Raw genomic sequence first — 15,941 nt, forward strand, 5'->3', positions numbered from 1 at the left:
CAAACACGAAGCCAAGCTGTCTTTTCTTTACAATATTCAAATGAAAGTCTTTAAGGGTTCCCAAAATGAGTCTCGAAAATAACAATTTCATTACTGAGATAAACTACCTTTTGCGTTTTTAGCTTTTAAAATCCAGAATTCTCTACTTCTGGAATTCTAACAACATTGTTAAATGAAATACAAAAACATTCTGTTTCCAAATCATCAGCACAAAGAATTGACTTTCCTAAAATTGAAGGGACCAGAGAAGGTTCCAGCTGAAAGCAGGCAAATTTCACCTAAATTATTTCTTTTGCTGAGTATAGAAAGTGTTTACTGGAAATAAGATTTTGGTTTGAAAAAATTCACTGTGTTTTCATTACAACTCCAAAACTACAATGATACGTATGAAAAAATATCTGCTCCCTGTAAGTTTAGTCCTGTTTCTAACAGCTGAAGGTTATTGTCAGCCTCAATGAACACTGCAAAGTGACTGAGATTCTGTAGCTTCTCTGGGTGAAGGCATTTTCCTGACCTTGTCCTTTTAGATACACATGGGTAGAGCCTTACCATTGTGTTGAAGCTCCTACAACTAACTTGCGTCTCTCACTGGCAGTCTCTTTCCAGATGATACTGTTAAACACCTTGCACAGTGAGTATTTTGAGGTCACGGAATGTGAACTGCAACAGAGTGTCGAGGCACGAACTGGAAGATGAAATCACCTATATGCTTTAAGCAGCTGAAGGTAGGTATCTGTCACTAGAACTTATGACCAAGCTGCTCCTACATGTTTTTATTATGGCAGATGGCAGAAAGTAATTTCTTTTTAAATTTGTGTGGCAAGGACAGTATAACTAATCATTTCAGATTTGTTATATTATTATTTTGACAACATATGTTGTCATAGTAACAGAAAAATGGAAAGCAAATTATGCTGGCCAATTAATTTAGTATATTGAAGATATTTCAGTCCACATATTACAGGATAAATTTCAGTTGTAGGACAAAACTATTACTTTGCAATGTGACCTAGCTGCTTATTGTCCAGTAGACCTTAAAGCCTTCATACTGTTCAGAACCCATCTAGCTCTAACAAAGTCTCTCTTTGTGCCACAATACCATTGACTGACTCCATCTAAAGCCTCTGCAGTGAAATGCCCCTGCATTCCTGCTGCAAGGACCTCAGCAGTAGATATGTCTTCCTTAACTACTTTAAGACACCTCAGATTTGTTGCCTTTTCTCTTTGATGTAGTCTTTGCAGAAGATAATTTCATAATAAAGGATTTTTATGCAGAAAAGGAAATATCTCTTGAATTATTTTTTTTTTTACTAAGCTTGGTTATTTCTGCACTGAAGTTGTCTGCACCTTCTGGCTATACTAACCCTGAGAGCAGTCATAAGTGTTGGTCACTGTACTGAGAAAGGATGATAAACAGGTTCATCATTAGCCTTGTGATTAAATGAACTTTCTTGTCAACAGAACAAGACTGGAGCTAGTAAGGGTCAGCAATTAGAACAGGGGCCATCTGTTGGTTTTATCTGGTTTTCACGACATTAAACATGCTCTACTCTTTCTGCTGACCTTCTGAAAACATATCTATATTTCACAAATATGAATGTCGTCAAGTAGGTAAATGTTGTTTGCAGGACTTACAACAACTCTGGTGTATGCTTCTTCTGCAAAACCACTGTCTTGGTATTTGGCTTCTGTTGGGAACGTGTAGGTAGTCAACCACTGTAAAAGAGGCAGGTCTACTCTTGTACCAGTAAATAAATACTGAGGGGCGTGAATGTGTGTATCAACCAATCCTGGCATGAAGAATTCACTAGGGAAGGAAAACAAAGTTATAATAGTCCAAAATGTCTCAAAATGTTCCATGGTAAGTAGTTTTGTTTTAAACAAATCCACCAGGGCAAAATCCACCAGAGTGGATTTTGGCAAGTACAGATTACCCTGCCTCTTTCAGCCTATCAACTCCTACTGTAACTCTACCCATATCCCCTTTTCAGTATGAAGTAGTTGAATAACAACATTTACACAGAAATGCATATATAAACAGCTAATTGTGAGAAAAACAATGTAAGAGCATGATGAATCCAATTACCTCTAATATTCATCCAGTTTAAATAGCAACAAATGCAAACTGACTTCACAGTAACTAAAATTACTCCACTGTAGAATCCACCTGAAATGGAGACGATTTGGTCACAGTCCTGCTTTCTAGTATGGATATATTTAGAATGCCTCTGACTTCCTGACCATTATATTTACAAAAATATCCCAGTTTTACTCTCTCTATCTCTCTATCCTCTCTCTCTCTATATATATATATATATATATATAAAACTAATGAATTTTCAGGTTTAATGGAAAAACAGCCACTGTGTCTACAAATGCAGACACGGACATCAGTTAAAAAAAATCTCTTAGTATCTTGACAGGAAAGGCATATTTATAATGGAACTGTAAAACTACTTGTTGTCATGTCATGTTCAGGGATGAATCTATTCATACAGGGATGAATATATCAACATTACTAGGAAATTGGTATAATTGTTTTGGCTTGGGCTGAAACTCCATACTGTAAATTTCTCTCACGTCTCTCTCCTTCTCCCTGACTATTGAATGAACAGTGATTTCATCTCTTTGTAGTTCCCCTTCTTTCTGTTTTTCCTCTTTCTACAAATACCGAAAGATCTTCCTCAACCTGATCCATATTCTCAGCACCTTTCACTTTCCTCAGGCTATTTCAAGTTAAGAAAACATCTGATGACTCATATATACTATATGATTAGCCTTTCAAAAAAGCATACAGATTTTTTAACAACTGATTACTAAAAGGATGCTGCAGCTAAGTCACAAGACATTTACAGTGCTGCTACAGACAAAGCATAGTAAGTGCACTTGAAACTATTTCACTTCACCAGAAAGCTAGGGGACTTCACTGGCTGAAGTGCTCTAGGTGCAGTACAGTGAGAAATCCAAGGCTCTGTGTTTAGAAGGTTTAAATCTTCTAATTGTCTTAACTTTTATTAAGAAGTGTGTCAAAGTCCAAGGCAATGAGTTTTATATCTGCAACGTCAGTGTTACCTACATTTACTAAGTCTAGAGTTCCACTTTAGTTAGGCACAGCTCACTGCTAACAGAATGGATATAAAATGTAATCTCAAGAAAGAACAGCATTTACGTCTGTGACTACAGAAGTGGTTATGTGTGAAAATTAAATATGGCATTTTGTTCTGCGCAGTGTACATCAGCCAGCAAAAGTCGGCCATGTCTGCAGTCCCAAACTAAGGGATGCAAAAAGCACACGGACTGTCCACCCTCTGAGTCCCATCCGGAACACAGGCAGCTTTGGGTGAAGAGCTCTCACGGAGCTGAAATGAAGTTTTGCCCATTGAATTGGATTTTATGTGTTCCCTGTGAAATTGTATTCACAGAGACTTGCTCTACTTCATTCAAAGAATAAACTGCATTTGCTGAAATTAATATAAACAAAACACATACTGTTTACTCAGTTGTCTTATATCAGATGTTTTGAAACCCCACTTCTCAGCCAGTTGCTCTTGCTGATCACTTTGTTCCAAAAACACAATCTGAAAAAAAGAAAACATAGTTAGGTACTTTAAGCCTGTATCCCACATCAGCTTTATGTAAAGGCAAAACAAGTTATATCTTAAAGCAGATTTTACGCACTTACTACAAAGGTGACAGGTTTGCATTGAGATACTTGTTCTTCCTGACTATCAAGAATGATTTTGAAATATCTTTTCACAATCCAGTGAATAACCACACCCATCTTGTAACTTGGAATAAAACAATTAATTCACTTTCAGGTAATACCCAGGCAGACCTGCAGAGATTTCAGTGTTCACTGGCATTCCTGCAATGTAACATCATGCTAGCAGTAGTCACTTGCTGTGAAGGTGTGCAACAGCCTTATGGGAATACAATTATAGTATTCACAACCAAAGGGGGCAAATAATTTGCTTTGCCTAGCAGCAATTGACATCAAGCTAAGTACTTTCTAATTTTCTGTTTGTGTCATTAATGTTGGGGTTCTTTTTATTTCTTCGGTGCCTAGGATGACAAAAGAAATTGAGGGGAAAAATGAAGATAACATTTTCATTTTATAGAACAGGCTAAAAGGAGGCTAAGATCTTCATTTATTTCAAAACAAAACCCTACAATCTGGAGCCAAACTAAACCCCATTTGACTCCTGGAGAACACTGACTGTACTGATGATGAGTCGCTGTTGCCAAGTCATAATTTTAGAACATTTTCTATTTCTTTTTAAATTCCATGGTATTTTAATCTACAACATGACTCTTGGCAACTGAATTCTCAAATCTTTGATTTTCTAGTCTATCAATAATAGGCATGACAACTCTCCAAGAAACAAAGGTTGTGGAGCCTAGGCACTGCAATGCCCGCTACAGGCTCCACGTGGGATCCAGGTTTCCTCAACACTCAACAGAGTAGAGTACCCTGACGCCTCCCTTAGCCAAAGACTGCCTAAACTGGGCTTTTAAGAATTCTTGCTATCGTGATTTGACCCTGGCCAGATGCCAGGGGCCTATTAAAACCACTCCACTACCCTCTCTCCTCCCCTCTGCATCAGTGCAGAGGAGAGAGGAAGAGCAAAAACAGTAAAGGAATTTCATCAGTAGAGATAAGGATTGAGAGAAGGCAGTATAACAGGCAAAACAAACTCAGAGTGAGGATAAAACTTAAATTTATTACTAACACAATAAGAGCTAAAGAGTGAAAAATAAAACAGTCTTAAACACACTTTCCAACTACCCCTCCTTCCTTCCATCTCTCCATCCATCCCCCTGCATCAGTGCAGAAAGAGAAGTCTACCCATAGGGCAACAGGTCTTCCAAGTCTGCTGCACCTGTGGGTCACCCTTCCATGGGCTGCAGGGAGCAGCCTGCTCCACCATGGTCTTCACCACAGACTACAGGGGGGCTAAAGCTCTGAGTCCTTCCCCTGTCCCATGGGGTCCTTCCCACGGGAGACAGTCCTTGATGAACCTCTCCAGCATGAGTCCATCCACCCCTTGGGCAACAGTTCTTTTCAACCTGTTGCCCCATGGACGACTTCCCCAAGCGGGTGCAGTTCTTCATGGGTTGAGCTGTAGCAACGTGGTCTCCCACAGGGGCTACAAGTCCTACCCGGAAAAAACTGCTCTGCCATGGGCTTCCCCCTCCACGAGCCACAGGTCTTCAGCAGGACTTTGATCCATTTTGGGCCTCCCACAGGGGGTCACAGCCTCCTTCATGTATCTTCCTGCTCCAGCATGGACTCCTCCACAGGCTGCAGGAGGGTTTCTGCACTCCAGTGGTTCTTTATGGGAAGCACTCCCCCCTCCCCTCCCTCCCTCCAGCTGCACTGGCCTTGGTGACTCCTTGTTCTCCCGGATTGGAATTTCTTCTGTGCAACAACCTTCTCTTCCCCTGTTCTTAAATATGTTATCACAGAAGCGCATCTCATTGGCTCAGCCTTGGGCAGCAGCAGGAAATCCCTCCTGGAACTGACTACCATAGGCTTTTCATAGGACAGTGAAAGCTTCTAGTAGCTTCTAACAGAAGCCACCCTATAGCCCCTCCCTGCTACTAAAATCCAGCTATAGGTTAAACCATGACAATTGCCTAACCACAGCTTCTGCCAGAAACCAGTTCATGGTCTTCTAATTCCTTTGGTATAAGAGCTCATTCCTCTAAGTTCAAGGGAATAATCTTACTGCTACCAGTATCCTTCTGCTCCTGGGAAGGTGTCCATGCCGAGGGCCTGTATCACCCTTAAAACAGGAGTTTCTAAGGCAGCAGTTAAAAAGATCCCCAAAGAAACACCAAACAAAAAACAACAATAAAAAGGCAAGACCAAGTAGTTGTAAAAAAGGCAATAGGAAGGAATTTAGGAGGAAGGGCAAGAGAAGCAAAAGAGCATTGTTTGGCCATTATTTGAATGCCATTTTTTGTACGTGTGACCTCTTGCATGGAAATTTACAATTTTCTAATTTTTCCATAGATGAAAATAAGCAAAGGCGGATAAACAAAAAGTTTTTAGCTGACTAGTCTTTTAAACAAACATATGGCTTATATGATTTACATGGTCTAAAGATCAGATGTTTTACATTTTTAGTTAGAAAAACATATTAAAATCACACCTTATAAATAAATACCACACTAGCAAAAATTGCAAGACTATAGTACTCCATTAATAATTCACTTGAAGCAGTATCTCTCTCCTTCCAAAGAGGAATACAGCCAACTTAATGAACTGTATAGCTGTAGAATGCTTGGAATAAAGACCTACTGAAATTACTGATGGGCAAAAAAGAAAATGTCATTCAGATACTGAAATCAAAATGGATGCAGAATGAGTAAGGTTAGATCTGCTGGGGGAAGAAGGGGAAAGAAGGAGAAAAAAAAAGATAGAGAGAAACATGAAACACCAGATGACAAATTCTGGAAACAGGCGTTGCCATGGAAAAGCAGTGGCTGTTATGTACTCTTAGGGTGCAGATAAATAAAATACTTACATCACGAAAAAAATGAAGAAAATATGATCACAAGAAATCAATTCTAAACCTGACAACTTGTCCATTATGGTCAAATGAGACTATGGGTATATCAGCAAGACATCTATACTCCCTTCAAACAAACTTGTCAATGGAACTCCTTACTCTGGACACCTTTCTAAAACTGAATGCTTTAAGGTCTTTGAGGTCCTACTCTTGGACATTTGCTCCAGCATTTGCTTGTGCATTCAAAGTAACCAACCTGGTGAACAGTTCTTTAAATTAGTTCTGGACCTTAACACTGTACAAGCAAGAAAAAATTCTACAGCAGTGTCACCATGGAGTCAAGAAGTAAGTGCACAGGCACTTCGGCTTGTCAAGAAGGAAGTCAAGGAGAATAATTGGCACTTTGGGAAAGGTATATTCACAAAAAACAGCATCAACAGCTGCAAAAACGATTGCTCAAACACTTCTGTAAGTTCTCAAATGCCACCCATGTGATGCGGCTAAAGGATCCAAAGTTGAGGAGCTGAGACCTCCCTAACTCAGGCCTTTTTTATTCCAAGTGATGCCCAAAGCTCCTCCATAAAGCATAGGTGGTCAACTAAACTGTGCATCAAAGCTGAGGCAGAAAACTTTGAGTGCCTCCAAGTATCACAGTGCAAATACCTTTGCTAACAAGAGAATGGAAGGTGAATGATACTGGCTGAAGGAACACAGTTTTTTTGGATCCAATAGTGCCTGTGTTTCTTTATTTCTGGCTATGACATTCACAGATGAACATGGGAAGGGATTCATTCCTTTTTTCCCCATTCACATGCTCTCTTCCCTCCCTGCTTCTACAGTCATTAAATGGCTTTTGCATTAGAGACTTGAGGCCTATTGCTTGCCTAGTTCCCAAAACTGGAATTTGAGGCTTAATGAGAGACAAGAACACTTATTAGACTCAGTTGCTAAGGGAACCACAAAACCTGCTGAGAAATGTTAAGAAATGAACTCCATATGGATGTTGGTACCTTGGTACCTTCCTCCTTGTACAGCTAACACACATCCTCTTGCTGTTCCAATCACTTAAAAAAAACCACTTAAAAATATTAACTCTTATTCCACAACTAGCAAGAGTTTTCATGACTTCAACAGAAGCTTTTAGCTTAATACTTTTTCTGTTTACTTAATACTCTACTCAGCTAAGTTAATTACTCCAACGTTTCAATGACAACTCACATTTTGCACCTGTGTCTGTTTTCTTTAGCCTAGAGAAGGCTGCTCTTTCTACTTGCTGTTCCTCAAGAATGACACTACACCGCTCTGCAAATGACTCAGTTAAACACGGTCCCTACTTTGCTAACTTGAAGATAGTTTGGGTTTTCATACCTGACAGCAGTGTTTTCCTTGCTAAACCTTCCTTTTCATCTAGAGGCAAAGCAGAGAGAGCTGACATTTTATGTCCCTTGAAGGACAGGCAGGATCTCACACTGCAGTACGGGACCCAGCTGTTCACAAAAGCTGATCTGTTCACAGTGTCAGAGACCGTGCAAGATTTTTCTACGATGGAGTTAGCAACATGAGGCAGAAGAACAATACCTGCTTAGTTAAATTTACTTCTTTGGGAGTAACACTGAAGCAGGTTTGGTGTAAATTGGAATAATAAAGATAAGTAATTTTCTAACCACTATGTCCTTCTTGAAAAGCCAACTCTTCTGTGATTCCAGTGGTTGTTCTGAAAGAGATTACATTTCATGTAATAGGGAGGGAAGAGAGCATATGGGGGAGATGCCAAAACTCACTGAAATAGTAAAATGCCAAGAACTTTTAAAAAAAGAGAATAAAATAAAAGTGATTGTTACCATACTCGGTTGAGTATTTCATTTTTGGGCAACACTGTTTTAATGGAAAATATTTGAAAGAAAAAAACACTTTCTGCCAGTTTATGCAAGGAAAACAGTATACTGTGAATCCTTGTTCCCTAGGAGAAGAGAAGAGACTGAGAGCACAGATCCCTATGTATAGCTTCCTAAGGTATCTGTTTTTCAAGAAAATCACTTAAAAGTCTTGATTTCCTATGGATGCTGTGTAGAGACACTTTAATGGAAATTGTCATTAGAGAGAGTGAGATGGGGTATGACTTTCTGTCTTCTGCACCTGAGTTACACCAACTAAATCCTTTTTTCATTCAACTCTATTGTTTTTAGTGGACACCAGCCAATATATAATTACGTAATTCCCCTCCTGTACATCAAAAGACAGCTTCTCACAGACTTTGATACACCTTGCACCAGGCATCTATAAAAGATGATCCTCAACATCTATAAAAGATGCCTGGAAACAGATCCTCACAGACATGTGTGAATAGAAAAAATAAATACTGTTAGGTCTTAAAATGTGCTTTGCACAGATTTCAAATGTTACTGAAGCCTGACACAGTGAAGCCTGTTATTTAGCCACAAGAAAGAAAACTACTTTTTAAAATTTTACATAGGGTGCCCATATATGTTATGGAGTCTATAACAAATCACTAGTCTACCACACGACCTGCACTGTGAAACTGAGTTTCAAGTGTGATGCTGTTAAGGGAATGACACAGCTTCCCTGCCAGACTCGATCTTGCATTATCAGTAAGTGCAATGCTTTTTTAAAGCTTGGCTTGTACCACTAACATCCCTAACTCTGTATGGGTATATGCCATGGGATTTTTTGCCAAGAAAATAAAAAAGCTCCACTCGGAAGGCTGTGCAAGGGGTACACTGCAATTACCCACAATCACTGCTTAGACACTTTGAGAATGAAAAACCTGCTTCTGAACTGAAAGAAAACAGAGAATCTGAAAGAATGTCCAGACGAGGCGCGCTGCTTTTCCGGGAACACGCAGCACACCTCAAAAACTGATTTCGGCTAACTGCAGACTCGTGCTGAGGGGACGCTCCATCTCAGTTACCTCCGGCTCCTGCAAGTGCGAAATCACTTCTCCGCGGCGCTTTCCCCGACGGACATAAGTGCGAAAATTTTCCGCTTTCTCACCACAGACCGGCGGAGCCAGCCCTGCCCCTCGCCACCCCCGGACGTGGACTCGGGGCTGAAAGGGGTTATTTCCACCGCCCCTCGCGGACCCTTGGGGAGCGCAGGACTCCCGAGGACAAGCGCACCGACGGAGCGAAGCGGGGCAGCCCCGAGGGGTTCACCGGGCACCCTCCCGCGCCCCCCACCGCCCGCACCGGACCGGCGGCACCCGCCCGAGCCCCCACTCACAGTCCCGTCATCGTCCACCCCCAGAAGGTGTCCGTGGAGGATCTCCATGGGTGCGGAGGCGCTGGAGTGCACGAAGGTCCCCTTGAAGACGTGGGCGAGCGGCGGGCGCTGCGGGGAGCCCATGGCGGCGGGCTGGGCGGGCGGCGCTGCGAGCTGCCACCAGCGGGCTGCCGCCCCTCGGTGTCTCCCGGTGCCGCCGGCGGCTTCCTGGAGCTGTCACCATTTCCCCACCCCCTGGTGACTTTCTCTTCGGGGAGTGGTTTCGACGAAGGGAAGGCGGGAGGTGCCCGCGGGCAGTGCGAGGGGTGCCCCGAACTCGGAACCCTCCGCCTCCCCGACGCTGATTCCCCTCTCCGAGGGATGGGTCCTCCCCCGTGCAAGGGTCGCGCAAGCCCGGAGCAATGCCCGGCGAGTTTTGGGGTCCCAGTTACTCCCTGGGAAGCGGTGGGTAAGCCGACAAGGTGTCTGTTAATGCTTTACTAGTGTCTGGCAACTCACTTTTGCAAACAACATGAAGGTTATAACCACTTGCAAAAGTTTCATTTACAGTAGGTTGGGGTTTGTAGGTTGGAAAAGACCTTTAAGATTTTAAAGTCTCAGGCTGATTCCTCGGTCCTCGGCCTCTGTGCGAGGCACGTTTGTAGGGGATAGGAGTAGAAAACAGATGCCAGCTGAAGTACCAGAGCTACCAGAAATAGGCAGCCTCATTCAATGAGGATGATCTACAGAAAAAGAGAGAGCAACTTCAGGAAAATGAAAGACAGGGAAAAACTAATTTTGTTAACTCAGAGAACTGTGTTCCCAGAACCATATTCCCTCCAGCAACCTAAGTCAACGTATATCATGAACACATGCTAAGAGGATCACTATTGAAAATATTGGGATAAAACTTCAGAGACAGAATGATGTATACCAAGGATAACACTATGAATGTCCTCTGAATTCCTGTTTGAAGACACCCTTATTCATCAGCTTGTCAAGTTATGAATGAACTTGGCACCAAGGGCACTGACACTGTTACTCTCAAGGCTGCATAGCAAAGTTTGTCATTATATGGTTTATCATTAAAAGACCTTTGCACTTCCCACTGTGCTGACACTATACAAATGCATAGCAGATTATCTTTCCAACAAACTCTCCAGATTCATGCTGGTAGGAGAGAGAAACACACTGGGAAATCACAGAATAAATTTAATTTTGATCTGCTATAGACAAGTCACCAGCCTTTAACTTGCCTCCTTCTATAAGAATATATTAGGTTGCTGAGAATGAAGTTTAAAAAAATTGTATTTACTGATATCAATGGAATGTCCTTTACCTGGATTTTGAGATCAGCTTAATCGGGCAATAAAGGGTGTTCAGAATAAAACAAACGTGAAAGTGACTTTTACATACTTATACTGGCAATTGTTGTGATAGGTCTTGAAGTTTAAGAAGACTTTAAAAATAATATCCCAAGATAAAATTGAGTGTTTTAAGACACAAGGCAGTTTTTTGTTGTATTTCTATCTTCTTTGACATGAGAATCTAGCACGCAAAACAAATCATAAATTGGTCTTGCAGGTTAATCTAGTTTGGAGAAGAAGCAGGCGTAAGAATCTTTCATGCAGTTTAGTTTGCTAATAGTAATCCGGCTTCCTTGAAGAACAGAATAATAAATGTTTAAAAATAGAACCAAAAGTCTTCTAAATTAGCACTTGCAAAATCCCTCTTCCAAAGTTGTTTCTCAGGGTGATGCTATTGTGTTTCTTAAGGCTACAGCTGAAATGAGCTGTATTCCAAGCTGTTACTCCAGGTGAGGAAAATTGATTTTTGCTGTAGGAAAGATAAATAGTGAGAGAGAGGCTGTTTTTGCTATTGAATAATAAAGGTAGAGGGGGTGGAGATGAGAAATAGGGTGAAGGGACCAAGCCCTGCAGAGGTAAATTCACTTGCTCTTTCTGTGAAGAGAGGAGTGAAAACAACTTTCCCCAGAAATAGCTGCAGCTCCATACAGCTTGCCTTTGCCCTGTTGGCAGCAACTAGTTTGATTTTCCTCTCCAGTGTGCTGCCCTAGGACAGTTGTGTGCTTCACTTAACGCAAATCAGGCTACACACAGCTTTTGGTTCAGAATCCCAAGCTCTTGTGCTGGCTGCTACCCAGACTCACGTACACTGCTGTCCAAAATAATATTCAGCAGAGCTCACAGTTCCCAAGAAACCTTTTGGTTGTGTTCAGTAGGGAAGTGGGCTGCTCCCGAGAATCTGATGCTCCTTCAACTCTGGTTTTCCACTGAAAGCCTCAGAGATTTCCTCCAGCTTCCTTACAAAAAGAATGATAGTCCAGTGATTTCGGTGAGATATAATCCAGAGAGTATTTATTCAAGAGAAGAAAATAAAAAAACATTTACAGTTTCTTCCTTCAGCACTTTTGGTGGAGAAATGTCAATAACTAACATTGTTAATGATAATTTGTTTCTGTTAGTAGGTTCCAAACACTCTGAAGTTGTATAATTTCAGTGTCAAAAGAACTAGATGTCTCTTCTGCTTTTTCCAGCTGTCACATGGGAGAGCATGGAAGTCCTGGAAGAGTGCTAACACCCTTCTCTCCTCCCAGAATTTTTTTGGTTTTTAGTTTGCAACAGTTACACATGCATGCCCTAGATACTTGCATGACTCAAGGTGAAACCTTGGCCAAGTATGAAAAACTGAGTCATTCTTCCAGAATATTGTAAGAACCTTACACTGATGTATGTTTAGTTTTGCTGGGATATGCTGGGCCAGGCACTTCACCCTTTGGGATAGAAATGTAGTGCTCAGTTGTGACTGTTACATAGTAATTAACTTAATGAGTGAGTGAAATACCATGCTTTTTCTTTTTTTTTCTTTTTTTTTAATTGGTTAAGAGTCTGAAGAGAGAGATTTACCTTCTTTAAAATTATGCTTTTTTAAATAGCATTCAAAATAAATCTTAACTTTCAAAACTCTGAAATTATCATGTATGTGTTAAGACATTTAATAATTAATGATGTGTACTTTGTTCTAATGCTGTTTTTTAAAAAAATCTGCCTCACTATTCACTAGCTTATCAGACTCTCTATGCCTTCTAAATTATTGACTTCTGAGCAATTATAGAAATGACTCCTTAGTTGAGTCCTGAAGCCAAACATATTTTAAATCAGAAGAATAATCAGTCAATGTACTTCCAGGAGGACAGGGAAGATTTTAACAGGATTAGAGTGCCTTCATTCTCCTTAACACTTCCAGTTTCTGATCTTTTTCTCATTTGTCACACTAAATAAATGAATAATTCAATTACTTGTTGGCACCTAAGTTTCAGGGCACCTAAGCTGATCCTCCAACATCTGAGAAATAAAAAGAAAAAGAAACCTGCTTCTCTCCACTGCTTTCAAAAAGTAGTTGATGGGGTATTTACCACCAGCCAAAAACACCTGTTGTCAAGATTCTGTTGAGGCCAGTGCCTGTGGAGCCTGAGCACCAGATCACAAAAATTATTATTATTCTGATCTAGCAATGAATGTTATTATAGCATTTATTATGAAAAATGTACCTTGCCTATAATTTGTAACATAGCAACTAGGTAAATGGATTGAAAAAATACAGTTGACTTATCTGCTATGAAGTGATTTTTTTTTCTGTATAAGAAAGAGCGGATTATGTGGCTAATACTTGGGATTACTCAGAAAAAAAAAAATTAAGCATGATTTAAATATCTCTTCTCAAGCCTGAAATTAAGTTGAGAGCTAGATGTTAATCCAGCATAGGCTACTTCAGACACCTCATTTTCCCACAAATATTTATATAATCAGAATCTGTTTATATTACTTAATTTTTCCAACTCCATCTAAAACTGAAAACTGTCCCACCCAAAAAGAGTAAGAAGCTATGACCACACACACAACTCCATGTCATTTACCACCATGGGTATTCACTCTGCAGGTCCCAGATAGAGCTTTCAGCCTTTGATATCCAATTCTAGAAAGGCTTGGGAAGCCAAGCCTCAAACACTGCAAGGGGAAGCTGGAGGTACCTTCTGATGCTTCTGCCTCCAAAAGGGTCATAGTACTGTCATAAAATATCCCATAATTAGAATTTAGAGATGGTGTGTTCTACTTATTCACTGATACATAATTAACTGAAACACAGATTGGCCAATGTTAGTTCTAACACTTCTGAAATTTTTCTCTTTTACTGCCAAGGCTTGTTCATAACAGGAATTGTAGTAAGTAATCTAGTAAAGTTCTTTAGAAGAGCCAGGAAATATACAAATATCAGTAAAAGTCATCTCTCACTAGAAGCACTAGCATGAATGGGTGAAATATGTCAAAAGATTTTGATGGCAAACTTCTTTCTGTTTTCCACAAGACACACAGGATCAATCAACACATTTGCTAGACTTAACCTCTGATCATGTTAAAAGAAACCAGAATGCAATTTGGGTGTCTGCTCTTGTTAACAGGGGTTTATGGAAAACAAATTGGACATGACTTCCTGTTCCCTGAGACCTTTCACTGACAAAACTTGATCTGTGGAATTACATTGCATGGTGAATGCAACACACTTAATATAATGGGATCAGCCGATCTCTGGTCATGGCGACATTATAAACCATTCCATGTAACTGTTCAAAAGTCACTCTCTTGCTAGTCTCATTCTCATGCTTAAAACCAATAAAAAATAATATTCTTCATATACTCTTAAGTGACTAGAGATTTACCTAACTTTGCATTGCTAACAGAACATGAAACACTTCAGACATGTAAACATAAATAAATTGTCATAAGGAATTCAAGTGAGCTGTTACTATTGATTTCCCATTTATTGTTGTCCACAAGTGAACATTTTTCCTGCTTTACTTAGGAGCAAATTCCAGTAATACTGGAATTATTTTCTTCTTAAATGATTTGTGAACTCTGAACCATGATGACTAATCTAACTTAAAAATTTAATTAATAACATAGGCATCCAAACATACTTCTGTAAAATCACTTAATAATTGCAATGTATCAACCAGCAATTGCATTTCTAAGCTGTTTAAAGGATCTCTTCATGTGTGCCAGTGTTCAGTATAGTAGTAAAATTGTCATGAAAGGTTTCATGATCATGTTGGAGACAGTCTACTAGAAATATAAAATTAATAACACAGTACTATTATTTCATCACTTTATTCCAGAAGGTAATGAAACATAAATGTATAAACTGTGAGAATTAAAAAAAACCCTAAAAATTAAAAATCAGGCACTTGTTGAATTCCAGTGTTACTAGCGACGTGTTTAAACTGAATTAACGAACTTACTTATTCACAGGCACATAGTTTCATTGAATCTCCAGCAGAGGAAAGACAAGGACCTGCCAGTGTGGGTCCAAATGAGGACCACAAAGAGGAGGAGGGGGCTGAAGCACCTCTCCTATAAAGACAGGCTTAGAAACTTGGAATTGTTTAGCCTAGGGAAGAGAAATTGAGATTTTATTTTGTCCTTTCAATATATAATTTTATTACATGTATCTTATATAATTATTTCTTCTAAGAAAGACTTTTACCAGGGCTTTTAGTGATAGCACAAGAGGTCACATTTTTAAACAGAAAGACAGTGTACATAAGACAGAAAGAAGTTCTGTACTATAATGGTGGCAAGACACTGGAGTAGATTCCCAGAGAAGCTGCGGATGCCACATCCCTGGAAGTGTTCAGTGCCAGGTTGGATGGGGCTTCGAATGACCTGGACTATTGAAAATTATCCCTGCTCCCTGGCTGGGGAGTTGGTCTAGATGAGCTTTAAGGTCCAAAACCACTCAAACCACTCTGTGATTCTAAGTATCTGCATTCTTCTGAAGATACCAATCTTTTTCCTTTTTTCTTCCCCACCCCCCCCCCAAAGTAATATCAGTGTTCACAATTTTACAGTGTGCTTTTCCTCTTGAATCTCAAGTTTACATCAGGGAAACACAGTCACACATCCCATGCTGGTTTTGATGACTCCAGAAGAGAACCCTGACAGAATTCACAAAAAATTCAAAATGCTTCTGCCAAAAATAATGCTAAGGCAAAATTGTTCTGCTGGAAATGCATCTGCAAAATACAGAGAATCTGCATCTGTGGAGAAGCTTTATTGCCTGGAGCATTATAAACACATACACAGACAGCATACTGCCACAAAGCAGAACACGAAGACATAGAGGAGTGTT

The 15,941-nt window shown here is 40.1% G+C and overlaps 1 protein-coding gene across 3 annotated transcripts in view; it reads right to left on the minus strand.

Moving 5' to 3' along the window:
• The window catches only part of GDA (guanine deaminase), a 29,609-nt gene extending 18,903 nt beyond the window's left edge, over window positions 1-10,706 (minus strand). The window contains exons 1-4 of one of the 3 annotated variants that reach the window (XM_032674980.1): window positions 10,669-10,706; window positions 10,254-10,477; window positions 3,490-3,578; window positions 1,636-1,807 (exon numbers count right to left, since the gene is read on the minus strand). In XM_032674980.1, the coding sequence (XP_032530871.1) occupies window positions 1,636-1,807; window positions 3,490-3,578; window positions 10,254-10,298 (306 nt within the window). In that variant the 5' untranslated portion in view covers window positions 10,299-10,477; window positions 10,669-10,706. Of the gene's footprint in view, window positions 1-1,635; window positions 1,808-3,489; window positions 3,579-9,755; window positions 9,990-10,253; window positions 10,478-10,668 lie in introns of those variants that run through there. The other 2 variants (XM_032674981.1, XM_032674979.1) reach the window with 2 other exon arrangements.
• Between the last annotated feature and the right edge of the window lie 5,235 nt (window positions 10,707-15,941).

The sequence above is a fragment of the Chiroxiphia lanceolata genome, chromosome Z (genome assembly GCF_009829145.1).
Source record: "Chiroxiphia lanceolata isolate bChiLan1 chromosome Z, bChiLan1.pri, whole genome shotgun sequence".
In the NCBI taxonomy this organism is placed as follows: domain Eukaryota; kingdom Metazoa; phylum Chordata; class Aves; order Passeriformes; family Pipridae; genus Chiroxiphia; species Chiroxiphia lanceolata.